This window comes from Mastigoproctus giganteus, chromosome 1 (genome assembly GCF_048544385.1).
Source record: "Mastigoproctus giganteus isolate SK-2022 chromosome 1, ASM4854438v1, whole genome shotgun sequence".
Lineage (NCBI taxonomy): Eukaryota > Metazoa > Arthropoda > Arachnida > Uropygi > Thelyphonidae > Mastigoproctus > Mastigoproctus giganteus.
This window is the reverse complement of record NC_143575.1, coordinates 235653213-235673711: the sequence shown is the minus strand read 5'-3', so window position 1 is coordinate 235673711 and position 20499 is coordinate 235653213. Positions and strand designations below refer to the sequence as shown.

General features: G+C 38.9%; 1 protein-coding gene across 1 annotated transcript in view; it reads left to right on the top strand.

The window, feature by feature from the left end:
* LOC150091658 (uncharacterized) overlaps positions 1-20499 on the top strand; it is an 89212-nt gene that overhangs the window by 20144 nt on the left and 48569 nt on the right. The window contains exon 2 of the mRNA XM_090369153.1: positions 18911-19003. Coding sequence (XP_090225279.1) covers positions 18911-19003 — 93 coding nt within the window. The remainder of the gene's footprint in view (positions 1-18910; positions 19004-20499) is intronic.

Genomic DNA, 20499 nt, shown 5'->3' with positions numbered 1-20499 from the left:
TGATTGAATCGCACAATGCACTTACCCTAGTGAACAACAGTGCTCCAGGCCCTGATTCAATTTTACTTCATGATTTATCATTTAAGTGAGGAATTGCTAACTGTTCTCTTACATCTGTATTAACAGAATTTTCTTAGAGGAATATCACCCTGCTAGCATTCCTGAAACCATGTAAAGACCAGACTGATCCAACAAATTTCTGCCCTATTTCTTTAACCGGTTGTTTGAGAAAAACTGGAAAAAAATAGTTGATACCAGGTTGACATGGTTCCTAGAGACTCGAAATGTTCCAAGTCAAAGTCAGTATGGTTTTCGGAGAAGTAGATTCATGATTAATCTCATTATCAGTGCTGAAGAAAATATCTGGAACACTTTGCTCACAAATGACCATTTAGTCATGACATGTGTCTTGACTACCTTGCCATGGTCATCCTCAAGATGTGTGACTAATCAACAGACAGTTACAAGGAGGCATCATTAACAGAATAGTCTCTTGTGCTAGAAACAATGGGTATCGACTTTTTAAACCAAAAACAACTGTGGTACACTTCTGTCTTAAACGTGCTTTACACCTTGATCCAGACCTTCAGTTAAATTCTCATTGTATAGTACTTTCAAGCCTAGATTTCTTGGTTTAATGCTTTCTAAAAAAAACTAAACTTCCTAGAATGTATTAAAGTATATTTGTACCAGTTGTCCTAGGAAACCGACTCTTCTCAAAGTAATTTCATCTATATTTTGAAGATTGTATATGTTACTGCATTTATACCACTCACTAATGAGCTTGGTTAGACTACAGATCTCTTGCATATGCCCCAGGTACTGAAAGTGTACTGAAATGGCTTTATCCTGTACATTGTAGTACACTATGAGTTGTACTGGGGGACTTTCACGCATCACCAATTTTAATTCTGTATGGAAGCCTATGAACTGCTGCTCCATCTTCAGTGACAAGTTCTGCATACTAAATTATGCAGCCTTCTACATCACCCCATGTGGATATAATTTTTTTTTTTTTTTTTATGAAAACCCCAAACACGAAAGGTATCAAAACCTATAGTACTTAGTACCGTGCATGGGTTGAAGGAGAAGTATGGGGGGAGGAGGATGCCGGAAACTTTGCTCTAGAGACTAAACATGGGTTTCACCACTGCTAAAATGAGAAGACCTCTATTAAACCAAACCATGGCTCAACAAACCATTTAGCATTAGTCATCAAGCTCTAAACACATGCTGGGGCCTGAATGTGAGAAACATACTACAAGATAATACCCTTTAAACCCAGCCTTGGCAAATGCCTGTTATATAGTGATAGACGTTTTCAGTAATGTGGAAAGAATAACCTTCCAGATATCAACATTAGGCAATTACATGTAGCCCACTCCACTCAGTTTAGAAGCTTCATTCAGCTATATACAATTGGTTCCAACAGTGGCAGTAAAGTTGGTACATCCATAGTCCTGCCAAAATACCATCATTTCCAAACAGCTCCCTTAGAATGCAGTAGTAGTAGTGGTGGCAAATGATGCAAGAAGACAAGCTTATATAGCATCAGCCAAAAAAAAAAAAAAAAAAAAAAAAACAAACAAACCACACGCTTCTCCCATCCATACCCTCCAACAAGAATTTATCTGGTTCTTCCTTGAATTTATTCAACCTATCCACTGCCACAATAGATGGAAGCCTGTTCCAAAATCAACCACCTGCTGAATGAAGGAAAACTTCTGCGCATGTATTCTGCAACCATCCTTCTCAGCTTCAATTTATGCCCCCTTGTGTGTGTGTGTGTGTGTGTGTGTGTGTGTGTGTGTGTGTGTGTGTGTGTGTGTGTGTGTGTGTGTGTGTGTGTGTGTGTGTGTGTGTGTGTGGTCTCAGCAAGAGGAAGAATGCCATCCACATTCAGCTTACTCAATCCATTCAAGGCTTTAAACACCTCAATCGATCACCCCGCATGTGCCTATTTTCCAGAAACTGCAATTTGTAGAACTGAAGGTTTTCTAGGTAAAAACATCCTTTTGTTCCTTTCACCAATTGCCCTTCTCTTCACGCATTCTAGCAGATCTACACCCTCCTAAAGCGAGGCCTCCAGACCTGTAACCAATACTCAAGGTGCAGCCTTGGGTATTGTATATATGGCCTTGAACAAAGGGATAATCACCTGCCTTATCCCTACTAGCAAAGTTTCTGTATATCATTGACAAAACTGCATGAGCTGTCATTGCAGCATGTCTGCACTGCTCAGAGAATTTCATGTCTGACTGCACAATTAACCACAGATCTTTTTCATTTTCCACTACCCTGTTTGAAGTGCAACACAGTTGGTACATTAATCTTGGATTATTGCTACTTGCCTGCAGTACCTTGCATTTTCCAAACTTCAACTGCCATTTCTCAGCCCAATTTTCCTAGCTCTTGTTGCAGTAGCTCTGCAACAAGATACAACTTTGATACAAAATCTGATATACCGTATTTCCCCATGTATAAGACGCTCCAATGTATAAGACACACCTTAATTTTGGGGCCCGAAATTTGAAAAAAAAATGTATTACATAAAGTTATTGAACTCAAGTTTTATTCATCATAAAATTCATACAACTCCTCATCACTGTCAAAACTCCCATCCATTAGCTTGTCCTCATCTGTGTCTGATGATGAATCACTGTCTTCATATATTGTTGCCTCATCCTCAGTTACATCTATGGCATTTGAAATGCCACACTTCTTAATTGACTTGACAACACTCTCAATCTTGATATTATCCCAGGATCTTTTCACCCAGGTACAAACTTCTCCTATAGTTGGTTTCTTCACTCTTCCTGCTGGTGTTAAATTGTCCACAGGAGACTTCATCCATTGGTTCCATTCGTCCCTCATGGCAGCTTTGAAGGGTTTGTTAATGCTGACATCAAGTGGTTGGAGCTGGGATGTCAAGCCTCCAGGTATGATGGCAAGTTTTGTTTTTTGCTCTGCATGCAGCAATCTTCTTTGTGTTTTTTGTTGTGTGCCCTGAACTGATCAAGCACCAATAGGGCAGGTTTGCGTAAGAGCCCACCTGGTCTTCTGCTCCAAACTTTCTTAAACCAGATCTTCATCCCATCCTGATCCATCCAACCCTTGTCATGAATGTGGACAATCACTCCTCGAGGAATGTCTTCTTTTGGCATTGTTTTGCGTTTGAAAATCAGCATAGGAGGCGGCTTGGTTCCGTCGGCACAACAAACTAGAACAACTGTATAATGGCTCTTTTCATGTCCACTTGTCTTCACAGTTACAGTTTTCACCCCCTTATTAACATTTCTGTTACTTGGAACATCAAATTGAAGGGGGACTTCGTCCATATTTGCAATCTGTCCCAACTCACACTGATGTGTCTTCCGACATTGAATGATAAAAACGATGAAATTCAAGGACCTTCTGCTCATAGCTTTCAGGCATCTTTTGGGCAAGTCTGGTGTGTGTACACATGCTTAGTCCATTCTGTTTCATGAACTTGAAGCACCAGTTGTGTCCTCCTTTGATATCAGTAACTTCTTTTTCATCAGCAAATCTTCTTGCCTCATGCTGAACCATCTTTGTGGACACAGGAATTCCAATTGTCCTTTGTTCTTCAATCCATATCTTCAATTTCCTCTCTAAATCAGGCCATTTTGCTAACTTGCCTCTCATGGCCTTCTGCCATGGTGTTTTCAGTAGGGTTTCTTCTTCCCGTAGCCAGTCTCGGATTGTTTTCTCAGTTGGAGGAGGACCAAACTTACGTTCAGCAGCAAGATTTCCATTCACTTTTGCAAACTGGATCACTTTTAACTTGAATTCAGCACTGTAGGAAAATCTTTTCGGAGCCATTTCTGGGCAGAATGTGGCAAAATGTAACCTAATATACCAGTAACAGTGCGAAACAATGAGCGCAAAGACAACAAGTGCGAAAAAGCGGGAAATGCAAGTAAAAAAATCTACAACCACTGTATAAGACGCACCCCAAATTTTTCGACCCCAAATTTTTCGAAAAAGGGTGCGTCTTATACATGGGGAAATACAGTACCTTCATCAATATCATTAATAAATATTGATGTTGAGAACAGCAGTGGGTCCAGTACTTAACCATGGAGGACTCCACTGACAACATTAGTCCATGAAGACTGTGTCCATTGATAACAACTCTGCCTTCCACTTAACCGTCCCTTTATCCATAGCAGTAACTTGCCCTTAATGCCACATTTCTCATGTTTATACAGAAGTATTTTATGTATAACAGTATCGAAAGCTTTCCTAAAATACAAGTATATGATATAAAAATAATTTTTTGCATCCAGTTCTTTGATCACTGCATCATAGTAACATATCAGATTGGTTTGACAAAACTGCCCCTTAACAAATCTGTGCTGTGACTGCAGTATAATGGCATTTCTGTTCAGATTGTCCAGGTTCCTTAATTAGTGACACCATTGTTTTCCCTGGAACAGATGTTAAGCGAACAGGTCTGTAATTACCCTTTTGAGATCCCCCTTTATGAATTGGGGATTCATTTTCACATCTCCAGTCCATAAGACCTCCCTCGAATCTAAGGATGATCTCATAATTATGGGTAAAGGCTTACTTACCTCCTTTGCTGCCAATCTCTTAATATGATTGGATAGATCCCATCCACCCCTGGTGCCAACTCCACATGGGGGACAAAATTTTTAAATCAACTAGATGATTATTTGTATCAACTTGTCAGGGAAAATACTAGGGAAAAGAATATTCTAGACCTGAATTAGATGACATAATAAGGCTGACAGTACAGAAACCAGTAGCAGGAAGTGATAATGAAGTTCTACGGTGGATGATGAAGAGAGAGGTAGCACCTCAGATCACAACTTGGTGATCTTCTCCAATGGAGCCTTTATCTCATGGCTATTCCCAGCCTCGTGTTGTTTGGCATTACAAGAATGCAAAATGGAATGACCTGCAAGATTTCTTTTCCTTGGTCAGATTACTGTTTCAAAACTCCTAATGTCAATGTTTTCTCAGATCGTGTCAGTGAAATTATTCTTGTAGGTATGGAATCCTTTATTCCACACTCCACCTCAAAATCCCGCCCTTTATCTGAACCTTGGTTTTCCAATAAATGTGAGAAGGCTGTTCAAGAAAAGAATGTTGCATATCGTAATTGGCTTGTTTCCAATTCTTCGGTTTCATTTTCTGCCTACACCAGAGCTTGCAACAAATGTAAAGCAGTTATTAATCAATCCAAACTAGATTTTGAACAGGCTAAGAGTAGAAAACTTGCTTCTTGCCCTAATGGTAGCCGAGCATTCTGGTCTCTTGCCAAAGTTATTGGCCGCAACTTTTGCCCACCTCTGTCAAAACCAGATGGTTCTATTGTCACTTCAGCCAAGGATAAAGCTGACCTATTAGCATCCCATTTTTCTTCCAACTCATGTATTAGTGATCTTGGTAAAATATCTCTCACCATTCCCAGCATGCTCCATTCAATGCCTCCTGTGGTCTTCCATCATAAGGATGTCAGAAGGATTTTGAAAAATCTTGATGCTAAGAAAGCACCAGATCCTGATGGTATTTCTCCACTTGTTCTCAAAACCTGCACTTCTGAACTCACTCCTGTTCTTTGCCACCTTTTTTCACTTTCTTATTCCAAAGGTGGTTTTCCTTCTGCTTGAAAATTTGCTCATATTCAGCCAGTTCCTAAAAAGGATGACAAATCCATCCCTTCCAATTATCGTCCCATTGCAATTACTTCTACTCTTTCTAAAGTAATGGAGAAATCAATTAACCGCCAACTCACTATCTAGAAACCTTCCGTCTGATCAATGATCGCCAGTATGGATTCTGTCAGTGTCAATCCACAGGTGATATTCTGGCTTAAGTTACCCATTTATGGACGAATTCAACGGAAAAGTTTGGTGAAACACAAGAAGTTGCACTTCACATCTCAAAGGCTTTCGATCGTGTTTGGCATACAGGTCTTCTAAGAAAACTTCCATCTAATGGTTTGCCAACTGTTTTTTGTAATTGGTTATCCAGTTTTCTCTCTGACTGCTCACTAAGGGTGATCGTAGATGGCTCTCTATTTTCTAACTTCTCCACTAATGCTGGTGTCCCCTAAGGTTCTGTTCTTTTCCTCTTGTATATTAATGACCTTCTTCCATTGGTTGGAAATCCTATCCATAGTTTTGCTGATGATAGCACATTTCATTCCACTTTCCAGTTTGAGAAACCTTTCAACTTCTCAAATATCTGCTACCAACTCCTTAAATGCCAATCTCCAGGTAATTTTCCAGTGGGGCAAAGACAACTTAGTTGATTTCAATCCTTCTAAAACTCAGTCCTGTCTTATTTCTCGCCAAAAGGATTCTTCTACTCCTATGCTTATCTTTGGTGACACTCCGATTTCTAGGCAAAATGATATATCTCTTTTGGGGATTACCCTAACTTCTAATCTCTCTTGGCACAAGCACATTACAAATAATGCTTCCTCTGCATCAAAAAAACTTGGTTATCTCTTTTGCTCTCAGCGTTACTTTTCTTCCAAACTTCTGTTCATTCTATACAAATTGTAAATCCGCCCTACCATGGAATATTGTTCCCACATCTGAGGTAGTGCCCCCAAAACCTATCTCAGGCTTCTGGATTTCATTCAGAAGAGGGCAGTTAGGTTAATTAATGACTTGTCACTAACAGACTCTCTTCATTCTCTGTCTCATCGATTCTGTTTCTGCTGCATGCTTTTTCTACAGATACTTTCATGGGCACTGTTCTTCTGAATTGGGTTCTATAATTCCCGCTCTCTCTTTCAAAATAGTCCAAACACGTGCTTCCACCAGCCAACATCCATTTACTGTCCAACTTCAAACTCACAGAACCAACTTTTCATCGTCCTCGTTTATTCATTCAACTGCTGTTTTCAGGAACAACCTTCCTTCATACATATTTCCTGAAAATTACAGTCTACAAAAGTTAGTCTTCAAATATCTTTTTTCATCTTCTCAAAGATGGCACCTCCGTAGCCAGGTGGGAAGGAGCAGCAGTGCGCAGCACATGCTTCTTGATTAGACCGGGGTTCGAGCCCGTCACCACCAAAAAAGGAGGATGCGGAAAGGTCAAGGAATGTCCACCGCATATCCCGGAGCAATATGGCCTTAGTTGCTAATGCTCCCAAAAAACAAACAAAAAAAAAAAAAAAATCTTCTCAACCTCTAACCCATGCACGGTACTAAGCACAATAGGTTCTAATACCTCTTATGCTTGGGGTTTTCATAAAAAAAAAAAAAAAGCAGTAGTTAAAGGCAAAGGAATGGGTTATAATTTCAGGAAAGGAAATTACAACAGCTTAAGGTGCTACATGGCCTCTGTTAACTAGGTAGATATCTCATAGAGAGTGAATAATACTGAATTATGGTATATCTTTAAAACACTAATCGCAGAAACCTTGAATGCATTTCTCTCTATACATTAAAAAAGTTTTCCTCCTAGTGATATTTATTTGAGCCAATAGGAGGAGAGGGTGAGGCAATTACATCACTTGCAAATGCAATTAATTATTGACAACTGCCTTCATTACGTTCACCAACCTTGTTCACGTGGTTCGCTATCTAACATTTGATATTCCATTGTAACTTTTTTTGTGTATTAAAGAATATTGTATATTTGTAAATACAGTAATTTAGTATTTTGTAAATATTTAAATATTTGTACAGTTTGTACAGATCAACTTCTATCTATCATAGGCTTCTGTGTCACGTGTTCATTTGTATGTATCCCATGCATTTTTCTTCTCTGCCATACGTCTCATTAGTTCATCTGACATCCACTTAGGCCTAAACCTTGAACAATATTTCTTAGTTGCTATGTAAAGCCTAGTATCTTCCAAGATAAGTTCTTTGAATGCTTCCCACTTTGAATTTGCTGTTGGTAACATCATCAGTTGGTCCCACTGTATAGAATTTAAATACTGTCTCAGTCCATCGTAGGCACCTTTACGAAAGCAATAACCCTTCCCTTTACCCCTGATGGTAGTTACCTCTTTGAGTAAATCCCACTTGAGCACACTGTGATCACTGCCACCTAGTGGTTCCTTTATCTGCAGATTCTTAATGCATGAAGAATCACTACTGATAATCAAATCAAGAGTATTACTCCCTCTAGTTGCCTCCCGAACATGCTGATGTAGAAAACAATCATCCAATAAATCCACAAAAGCCTTGCTAGTGTGTGAGTGACCAGCCCCCAAATTCCAGTCAATATCTGGGAAATTAAAATCCCCCATTATAAGACTCTCTGATTTACTGGCCTACTCTATTTCCCCGTACAGTTTCTTATTATACTCATCAGAGTCATTAGGCCTATAGCACACTCCTGCTCTCAATTTTGATCTCCCAATGCTTATGTCACACCAAACTGACTCGACACTGCACTGTCCAGCAATGTTGACTGGCTTCACTTCCTTGTATTTTATGTATTTCTTAACTAAAAGAATAACCCCTCCTCCCTTCCTACCCTGTGTATCCTTTCCGTAGACATTGTACTCCCCAAATTCCAGTTCTGCATTCCTTATATCTGTGTGACACCACGTCTCTGAAATCGCCACAATATCTACCTTTGATGTTTTGAGCAATACCTCAAATTCATCAAATTTATTTACTAAACTCCTAGCATTGGTGTACATGCAAGTATACATGCACCTGTTCTTTTTCTTAGCTACCCTAACACAACCTATGTGTTTATTTGTACCCCAATCATTCCCAGCAGTCTCTGAAATATCCTGCATCTTATTTTCCAGGCTGCAGCTCATTCCAATAGAAGCAGTGCAAGAATCACTTTCACCTCTGCCAGTGGCTACTGTTAATCTATTAGTCCTTGTATCCCCCAATCTAGCAGTTTTCTGACCCACCTAACACTGCCTCGATAGCATCAGCAAACATTCTTGCACCCTTTCTATTTAAGTGTATCCCATCCCTGTAGAAGCAGTCTCTCCTGTTAACAAGTACAGACCAGGCTGAAAAAAATTCTACCCCTTGAGCCTTGCACAATCCTTACAGGGCCGAATTGATCGACAGGGCTCTCATCATATACTCCCTCCTATCGTGTCTGGGCAGAATTGCAGACACTTTCAAATTCAACCCTAATTCACGGCTTTTTTTCAACAGTGACCTGTACTTGTTAAGTAATTCCGCCGGTCTCCTACTCTTAATATCATTAGTGCCAATGTGTACAACTATATCACCTTTTGGCCCTTAAAAGATGATATCCGCTCTACAACGTCATCAACCTTTGCCCCTGGCAGACATACCCTGGTCCTGTTCCACCTATCCTTTTTACAAAGCATGTTTCCCGTTTCCCTGACAGTAGAGTCACCAACAACTACTAGTTCCTTTGGGACCAGTGCATTCTGCCTTGGGGGCTGCCGCTGTGTTGCGTGATGACCAAGTGCAAGCTCTGGCATTGGTGTGGGCAGCTGAGAGCTTGATGGGCCCCTCACTCTTAATCCTTCGAGGGCATCAACCCTGTCCTTGTGTTCCTAAAACACCTTGTGCAGTGCAAAATCATGCAATATAAATAACAGGCCCTATGGGAAAAAATAGGGTTAGGTGCCGACCACCCAAGATTGAACACATTTGTAACCAAACCAAACAATTACGAAACAATAAATAATAGTAGTAAAATACTTACGTATTTTATTACTATTATTTATAGTTGTTATAAAATATTGCTAATGCTTTTGCTTCTATTGTAAGCAAACTTGTTCTTTGTTTATTACACTTTGAGTTGTTCCTGCTATAAAAGTTGTTTTTATTTTCTCTGAATTCTTTCGAATTCTCGGCATTGCCTCATTTAGGCCTGTAGCACATGCAGTATTATATGTTCTTTCATTTTGCTCAAAGTGTTTCACAATTTCATATTTTTTCTATAACAGAGGGGGGACTGGCCATAAGCCTTACCGGGGAAACCCTGGTGGGCTGGAAGCTAGAAGTGATTTTGTCCATAAACGCTAGTATGAGGCCGCTACACATTTTCCCAGGTAAGAATTATTGACCCAGTCTGCCTCTGTCTATCGATATTGCTTTCCTTTTTCTCTGTGAACCTGTAGTGTCTTCACTAGGATGCTTCCTTTTCACACCTTTTAAGTATTTTACTGAGTTTTAGGGAATAAAGCACAATTACAAAATGAGGAGGCATGCTTGATACATATAAACAAAGCTGCGTGCGTGTAGCAACTGAATAAACAACGCAATAGTGTGTGTCTGCCATAAAGGCAGAGACACGCTATTAACACCTCACAAGCTCACATTTTACTAAAGCACATTTCTAGGGGTTACTACCATAAAATAATAAAAACAATTTCCAGTTGCGTTTCTGCTAGTGGAATCTGGTAGCAAACTCAATCTAATTGCATTTGCAATAATACTGATATCTGCAATTGTGTGGGTTTTTACGTTATTATGGTGAAATGTGTATCCACATTTTAAAGCTTCATAACTTGTTACTCCGTTTTCACTTGCACGTATCGTGTTACTTGCAATCTGTGTGCCGTGTTCTTTTTTATTGATTGCTTATCTTTTTACTGTTTTATATTTTAATCCCCACCCAGAAATGTCAGAGAACAGAAATGTAAAAAATATAAATACATTTTCAGAATCTTCTCTTCATTGCTATCGTGTTGCGTTCAGTTGGGGTGATTCCGCATTCGACTGCCATTTATTGTAAACACAAAGGCGAATCGTGCATAAGCAAATTCGGTTCGTGTTATATGCGATGTCGTTCCCCTATTTATAAATCGTGTGTGATCGAATTCGTGTAGTGTAAACACGTGTTATACAAGGATTGACCGTATATTCTTCCGATTTTCATGTATCATTTAATTTTTTAATTGGTAAGGTAATAAAGAGTAAATTTTTGCTGAATATATCTTTACTTTTATAGCCTGTGGATAATATTCCTCCAATTTTCGCTAAGTAGAATCGCTGTTTAATAGAATTAAAATTAAATTCACAAATGTGATCACAATGACCTGTGCTTACTACACATCGTATAGTGAACGGTACTTTACTATGGTGAGTCAATCGTAACGTGATTTGAGTGTACAGTGAACCAGTTGTAAAGCGGGGGTCCATTGTATTTTTAACTATTTACGTGAAACTCCGGATAATTGGGGCAGCCGCTTAATCGGACCAAAATGCACTAGTCCCGATGTGTCCCAAATAACTGGAATCGACTGTATTAGATTAGATACGATGACTGTGTTTCGACAGGTGTGTTTTATGTAGAAAAGATTTGACTTACTCCGTCATATCTCTACATATGTAGAAAAGTGTGCGCGGAGGTTAGCGAGCAGGGGGCGAAGCCTCCTAGTATAGAATATTTAAAAAAATTTAAAAAATAATTTTTTTTAATTTTTAAAAAATACTCATTAAAAAAATACTCCAAGGAGAATTCCAAGTTGGAAGAATAATGAAGTTGCCAGATTACTTGAGCAGAAAGACAGCATGGAAAAGTTAGAGCAATAAAAAGTACTAAAGCCTATAACAGCTACAAATTGATCTCTAATAATGCCACAGAAAATTTTAGGCTGGCAAAGAGAGCGAGGAGTGGGGAAAGGGAATTCTTCTGCATATATAAATGCAGAGAAGAGAGGGGCAAATCAGATCAGACCCTTATGTAATGGATGTGGGATAGTATTAGATACCCCAACTGATGTTGCAGATGAACTCAACAGTTACTTCATTGAAGAGGCCTCTGGAGTCAGGAACTCTGATTCATCTATAATGCTACTGAAACACTCACTCAAATCGATTAAATGCCTTTATTAAACAAAAATACACATACTGACTGTGTATAAACTGTATAAATTGTAATGATTTTTTTTTTTTTTTTTATGTAAACCCCAAACATGAGAGGTATTGGAACCTATAGTACTTAGTACCATGCTTGGGTTGGAGGTTGAGAAGACGAAAGGAGATATTTGTTGACATTAGACTTGAACTTCTGTAGACTGCAATTTCCAGGAAATACGTATAAAGGAAGGTTGTTCCAGAAAACGGCAGTTGAATGAATAAACGAGGAAGATGAAAAGTTGGTTCTGTGAGTTTGAAGTTGGACAGTAAACGGATGTTGGCTGGTGGCGGCACGTGTTCGGACTGTTTTGAAAGAGAGAGCGGGAATTATCGAAGCCAGTTCAGAAGAACAGTGCCCATGGAAGTATCTGTAGAAGAGGCATGCAGCAGAAACAGTAAATCTATGAGACAGCGAGTGGAGAGAGACTGTTAGAGATGAATCATTAATTAACCTAATTGCCCTCTTCTGGACGGAATCAAGAAGCCTGAGAGAGGTTTTGGGGACACCACCCCAGATGTGGGAACAATATTCCTTGGTAGGGCGGATTTGAGATTTGTACAGAGTGAACAGCTGTTTGGAAGAAAAGTAACGCTGAGAGCGAAAGAGAAAACCAAGTTTTTTAGATGCAGAGGAAGCAATATTTGTAATGTGCTTGTGCCAAGAGAGATTAGAAGTCAGGGTAATCCCCAAAAGAAATATATCATTTTGCCCGGAAATCGGAGTGTCACCAAAGATAAGCATAGGAGCAGAAGAATCCTTTTTGCGAGATATAAGAGAAGGATTGAAATCAACTAAGTTGCCTTTGCCCCACTGGAGAATTACCTGGAGATCGGCATTTAAGGAATTGGTAGCAGATTTTCGAGAAGTTGAAGCTGATTGAGCAGAACAAGGTTTCTTAAAATGGAAAGTGGAATGCAGTGTGCTATCATCGACAAAACTATGGATAGGATTTCCAGTCAATGGAAGAAGGTCATTAATATACAAGAGGAAAAGAGTGGGGGAAAGAACTGAACCTAGGGGGACACCGGCATTAGTGGAGAAGTTAGAAGACAGAGAGCCATCTACCATCTCTCAGTGAGCGATCAGAGAGAAAAACTTGATAACCAATTACAAAAAACAGTTGGAAAACTATAAGATGGAAGCTTGTTTAGAAGACCTTTATGCCAAACACGATCGGAAGTCTTTGAGATGTCAAGAGCATCTGCTTGTGTTTCACCGAACTTTTCCATTGAATTAGTCCATAAATGGGTAACATAAGCCAGAATATCACCAGTGGATCGACACTGATGGAATCCATACTGGCGATCCTTGATCAGATGGAAGGTTTCTAGGTAGTTTAAGAGTTGGCAGTTAATTGATTTCTCCATTACTTTAGAAAGAGTAGAAGTAATTGCAATGGGACGATAATTGGATGGGAGGGATTTGTCACCCTTTTTAGGAACTGGCTGGATATGAGCAAATTTCCAAGCAGAAGGAAAAACACCTTTGGAATAAGAAAGCGAAAAAAGGCGGCAAACAACAGGAGTAAGTTTAGGAGCGCAGGTTTTGAGAACAGTTAGAGAAATACCATCAGGACTTTCTTAGCATCAAGATTCATCAAAATCCTTCTGACATCCTTTTGATGGAAGACCACAGGAGGCATTGAATGAAGCGTGTTGGGAATGCTGGGAGGTGTTTTACCAAGATCATTAATACATGAGTTGGAAGAAAAGTGGGATGCTAGCAGGTCAGCTTTATCCTTGGCCGAAGTGACAACAGACCCATCTGGTTTGGACAGAGGTGGGAGCAGAGATGGGCAAAAATTGCAGCCAATAGCTTTGGCAAGAGACCAGAATGCTCGGCTACCATTAGGGCAAGAAGCAAGTTTTCTACTCTCAGCCTGTTCAAACTCCAGTTTTGACTGATTAATAACTGTTTTACAATTGTTGCGAGATTTGGTGTAGGCAGAAAATGAAACTGAAGAATTAGAAATAAGCCAATTACGGTATGTAATGTTCTTCTCTTGAATAGCCTTAGCACATTTATTGGAAAACCAAGGTTTAAATAAAGGACAAGATTTTAAAGTGGAGTGTGGGATAAAGGATTCCATTCCTGCAAGAATAATTTCACTGACACGATCTGAGCAAACGTTGACATCAGAAGTTTTGAAACAGTAATCCGACAAAGGAAAAGAAGAAAAGAAATCTCACAGGTCATCCCATTTTGCATTCTTGTGATGCCAAACAATACGAGGTTGGGAATAGCCATGAGATAAAGGCTCCATTGGAGAAGAGACAATCACCAAATTGTGATCTGAGGTGCCTAAAGGATCTCTCACTTCGACCGTGTACATAGAAGGGTTGTTTGTGAGAAAAAGATCAAGCGTGTTGGCAGTATGGTTAGGATTGTCCGGTGTTCTTGTAGGTAAATGAACAATCTGTGCAAAGTCATTAGCCTCGGCATCTCGACCAGCTGGGTCGGTGTGACTAGAAAACGGAAACCAGCTGCAGTTGTGAAGATTAAAATCACCAAGGAAAATTACCTCACTGTTAGGAAAGTTGGACTGGAGAAAGTAAAGTTGCAAAGAGAGGAAGTCAAAGAGTTCCAAGTGATTAGTGGAATTGGAAGTACGGTAGAGACAACAGATGAATTTAACACAATGAGGTAGAGAGATTTTAAGCCAGAGAAGATCGAAAAGAGGAGATTCCAAATTACCAAGTCTGACAGAGAATATTGGAACGGACATATGCACAAGTACCACCTTTGAGGCCAAAGGAATCATAGAGCAAATAATTTGGTCAACTGAGATGAGCAGTAGTTGATTCAACTGATAACTGAGTTTCTGTCAGAAAAAGTACATGGGGTTTGGCAGACTGCAAGTGGAAATGGACATTGTTAAGATTAGAATTGAGACCACGTATATTTGTGAAATGAATTAGGAAGTGTTTAGGAGGTTTAGATTTTTTCGCAGATAAGCTTACTCTATTAGTTTGACAATTCGTGGTGTATTCAATAGTAAGAAAAAGTAGGTGGGACATGCCGTATGAAGTAATGAAATTTTTGGATATGACGTACACATTGTAAGAATATACCCAGACCTCGACATAACGTGGCCTCGACAATGCCCCCCGCATATACACTACTCGGACTCCCTCCAGTCACTATCTGGCAGCGTAGAGGTAGCAAGATTATACACTAGCTAATCCGGAAGCCTCCTAGAGAGTTACCAATAGGTTTAGTCCGGTGTACTAACTAGCGGCCGGGCTGCGAACACTGTTTTAGAGCTGTACCCTCGAAATGTAAGGAAGATTGGATCTCGCCACGATGTTCATCATAACCTCAAAAGTTATCAATCATACTGCATGATGGAAGAGATGGTGAAGGGTTGACCAGAACTTAGCTCTAGAAACTAAACACGGGTTCCACCACTTCAAGCCTTCATTAAGCAAAGTGGTGGTATTGCACCGGTTGATGAGAGTCATCTACCACCTAGTACTGCCTGGTAACATAGAGTGGCGGCATTCCTCCATGTGGTGTGGACTCCACACCTCGACCCCTGCTTACGTTGGTTCACACCTTGGTGGTCACCCACCATGTGTTTGTGCATGGAAGTTATACCCAGGATTACTAACAGTCCCACCATTGTGAAGGTGCAATGGTGGGACTGTTAGTACCACCATTGTGAAGGTGCAAGCAGAGGATTTGGCTGCCATGGACCATCCGGACTTCACCGAAATTGGGTCCACTTGACTTGAGTGTCACCCGGATATCAGTTCCATCAGCGTTTTAGACTCCCAGGTAGCAAGTACAGCTTGTCTGGCATATCTGAGAGAATGTCTGTGACAACCTCAAGGACCAATGATGGTATATAACAAGAATAAAATGCGTAAAATATAAAATTAAAAGTGCTAAAAAGATATTTAAAATTACTAAAAACCACTAAAACAGGAGCTTTCGGCAACAGCGGCGCCTTCATCAGCAATAATGGTTGCAGGTTAAACGACAATCTACATATGTACACATATACATCCCAGCAGGTCTGTGACATGAACTATGGCACCTGCACAAGTTCCACTTCTCGTGTGTTGGAACCGGAAATGGAATGAACCACTCTAAACCTTTCGTCTTCCCCTAGGATAAGGGTTTCAAAGAGTGGATGAATGCGACAGCCCTTATCCCTATTAAGACTATAGCATCCAGATGAACATATCCTTAAATTCTCTAGCCATTTCCAGTTCCAAAAGTTATGCGCTCTATCCACGATCACGGTTTCTTTAGCTGTAATGCCATGCCCAGTTTCCCAGGCATGTTCAGCTACTGCTGAACCCACATAATTGACTGTCTTGAGGCCCCTATCATGTTCCCCAAGGCGATCACGCAGCCTACATTTTGTTTCCCCCACAATCCGGACACTCAATTTCATATACAACCCCACTAGTGTCATTACCTGCAATAGGATCTTTGATTGCGGACACTACTGTGTGCAGTCTCCGACCCGGCAGCTGCACACAGCATATCTTACATGAACGTAAAATACAGGAAATGGGTTCTGAAATGCCCAGACAGTAGGAAATGTATGCAGTGGCAACAGGTGTAAAAACATCCCTGTGACTGCTACTCATATCTCTTAAACACCCGTCAATGATGCTCTGGGGGCAACTGCACATTACTAGGTCAGCCATAACCTGTTTAGTCTCGTTGTCCCTTTCCTCAGATGAAGAGCAGTGGTACCTCACCCTTCCCATTAAAGCCTTAACCACACTAATTTTGTGGCAACCGTTTCGTATTCTTTGTATTACCGTGAACATGTCATCAACATACCTCTTCCACGCCTATAATGGGCGTGGACTAGATCTCCCAACATCCTGTCTTCGAACTCATCAAACTTAACTCCTGGACTCGTGCACCATCAGTCATATGGATAATTCTCAATGTCATGTGCTATCTTATACATGCAAAACTGGGTTAAAATTATTAAAAAAATTGAATTCGAAGAACAACAGCTGATAGATCGACATTGTGGATTAAAACTGGGTGAAGAAGACAATTTGTCTACATCATTAAGCTTTGATTTTGACAAAATTTACTTTTTGCAGCGTTCGTGTTGCAATCCTTTCCAGAAGAAAAATCATATGGTGAAAAAAGTTTACAACCAATTGATTTGTCAATATACACAGAGAGAGAATCGGATCTAACAGGCAGAAAATAGAGTATGGGGTGCCGTTATTAAAAAAAAAGGTTGAAAACCACTGGCCTAGTGAAACCAATATTCAATATGTGCCAGTTGTTAATTTACAACCTGGCCAATATATTGCCAGTATTTATGACAATAATTGGTGGATTGGAAATATTTGTGAAATTTCATTTGAAGAACATGATGTATTGGTAAATTTCATGCATCCTCATGGAGCAACTTGCTCATTTCACTGGCCTGCTAGACAACATGTCTGCTGGATTCCTGAACAACAAATTATTGCCAATCTTCCAACTCCAAAAACAACGACAATGGGATGACAATATAGCTTGCCTGAAGTAGTAATATCAACCATCAATGAAAAATTCCAGTCCATTACAAAGCAGTGATTCAATATCTTCACATTCAATATCTTGCTTATTTCAAATTGTATTGTGTTTTAAATAAATTTTGTTGTAGTTATAACTTCTTTCAAGCTTAGAAACCAATAGAACATCATCTTTATGCTTGGAATCCTGAATAAAGACCACTTTTCAGGCTTGAAAACTTGCACTAAAGAAACCCATGCAATTTCTTTTCTTGCAGTTTGCACCCCCATTGTAAAAAATACAGATCTTTTTGTGCATCTGCAATATATCCTTTCTCCTTAAACCAAAGGGCAGAGTAATTGCAGAGAAAATTTCACTCTTGTAAATGCATTAGTTCTGTTCTTATTGAGATGTGAAACTTCACCAAATAAGTATGCAAATATTGTGGAAAATATAAAATGTTTAAGGCCATTTTTAGACCTTAAGTAGCAAGACATAAAACTGAAAAACCATGATTCTTGTTGCTTAAAACTTGCTCTTTCCAATGGTGGCAAAAATGAGAGAATTGAAGGTGCCTCACATTAAGATATTTGCCCCTAAAGGTAGGTCAAATTTTGACTTTCAATCTTTGTCTAATTTTGATGGAAAATATCTCAGCCAGAAAACAAGTATAAGAGCTCATATTTAGTTAGGCTGAATTCATATTCATGCAGATGTTAAATGGAATGCCCAAAGAAGAAGGTACCAAAGTATTTTATTTCAAAGTTATGACTTTCAAAAGTCTTGTTTAAATTTTTGCTGCTAGTTTTAGACTGTGACAAATTTTTGGTGCCAATTTTAGACCGCATTGTAAAAAATGTGAAGGTTTTTGAGCCTGGACACCAAACTTTTTTACCACCCCAAAAGTTAACTAGGTATACCAAGTTTCGGAGCACTACCTCTCAATGTTGTGCAACAGTAACACTTAAAACTTTGAAAATTTTTGTGATTTGTTCTGTGTAACACAAGTCCTTATTTATCTCTTCTACAAGGCACCTCCGTAGGCAGGAGCAGCAGTGCGTAGCACACGCTTCTTGATTAGACCGGAGTTCAAGCCTGTGCCCACCAAATACAGAGGATGCAGAAAGGTCAGGAAATGACCACTGCATATCCCCGGAGCAATATGGCCTTAGTTGCTAATGCTCCTAAAAACCAAATAATAACAATAACAATCTCTTCTACTTCTGTTCTTTGGAACAACATTCCATCATAGGTAGTTTCCTGTCTACAGAAATTCAAGGCTGATATCAACATGTCTTTTGACTTTCAATCCATGCACACAGGTCCAATACTTGTTTGAGTCACCTTTACAAAAAAAAATAATAATAATAATAAACTTTCCTCCCACCTATTACTTAGTTAAGATGCCACGCAATGTTCTTTACACCATACATTAGATCCTAATAGTTAATTCAATTTGTAAAAATTGATTTCTATGTGTTTGCTTGTAAGCCGAAAATTAATAATTTTAATGCATGTATAACTTGCCCAGAAATTAGTTTGTACTATTGATTTTTTTTACCACCCCCTTGTTCAATTGCATACATTTATTTTGCAGGTGATATGGAAATGAATCTTCTTCAGGAATTACTTGAAAATGATGATGATGATGACCTTGCAGCAGAACTAAATAGTGAAGAAAGAAAACCAGGTGAGGTTTTTCAATTTTTACACTTATATTGAAGTGTAAGTATAGGGCAATCAGGTTTTCAGTGTTTTGTCCTTGGCATCCTGTTTTTTTTGGGGGAGGGGGGGAAATACATAAATGTCTGAAATTAATCATGTTTGTGCATATTTATTTTCGTTCTCAAACTAGATATACCAAATCATAAAAGGCGTTCTCATTTCTCTCCTTAATGCAATACAGTTGGAAGCTGGAAAATTGTCGTGATGTGGAAGTAGTTGTGTTAAAATATTATACTTTGCCAACCACACGTGCACCCAACAGTTGAAAGAATTTTCTTTTTTTATAACATGTAGCAGGCTACTGAGGCATTCGGAAACTATGTTTGAGTTTATATTGAATGATCAATCAAGTATTAAAAATTTAAGTATTGAAGTATTTGGTGGCTTTTCTTCTCCCAGCATACATTCATGGCACAAGGAGCCAACCCAGGACAGTAGGAAATGTTTACATTATTCATATCCTTGAATGAAATCTGCAGTCTCTCTCTCTCTCTCTCTCTCTCTCTCTCTCTCTCTCTCTCTCTCTCTCTCTCTCTCTCTCTCTCTCTCTCTCTCTCTCTCTCTCTCTCTCTCACACCACACACACACACACACACACACACACACGTTCCAGCCACTAATCAAAACATTATTGAATTTTTTTTTTTTTTTGTGTGTCAATGTTTTTATGCATGTCATGTTTGATTGGATTTCTTAGATTGTTGGATGATATGCAACAGTTGACATGGTTTATTACTGTTGTGAAGGCATCAACCATTTTGAGTCATGGTAGATTGACTCTTGGCTGTTTTAAAATTTCTTGGTAACAGGCTGCATTAACAGAAACCTCATGGAACTCCTTCATCAAAAATACAGTTAGCATGACCTTTGCACGTGATTTTGATTGCCAAGCCTTTTTTTTTTTTTTTTTTTTTTGGTGCTTTGTGACAATATTCCTCTCTTTTATTTATTTATTTTATTTTTTTCCCATAGTATCATCTCTGTTAACTATATTGAGCACGCTGAATGTATGATCTTATATATGATCATAGGCCCCTTCTGTGAATTTTGGCTTAAAATTTTCACTTTAAAAGATATAAAAGTGAGGAATAAAGTGGTCATTATGTTTGCATGCATGTAAGTTTGTATTTCAAGAGCAGAGTAGTATTTGAAAAATTGTCCTTGTATTTACCATTCTACACATAATGGAAATGTTGAAAGAATATTTTCAGAAGTAAATTCAGTGAGAAGATGAATGAAATTGCATACATGTAGAACAATTAATTTAACTTTTATGTAAATTTAACATAAAGATTTTTATAAGATCAAAATGTGGCTATCCACGAAGAAGTTTAATAAAATATTGTATGAAGACTATTGTCTTCTGATTTATTTTATTACATTACTGCTTAATTATTCCTCAAATACATTAATGAATTATTTTTATGATATACCAAATCTTGCTTTTCTCTTTTACAAATG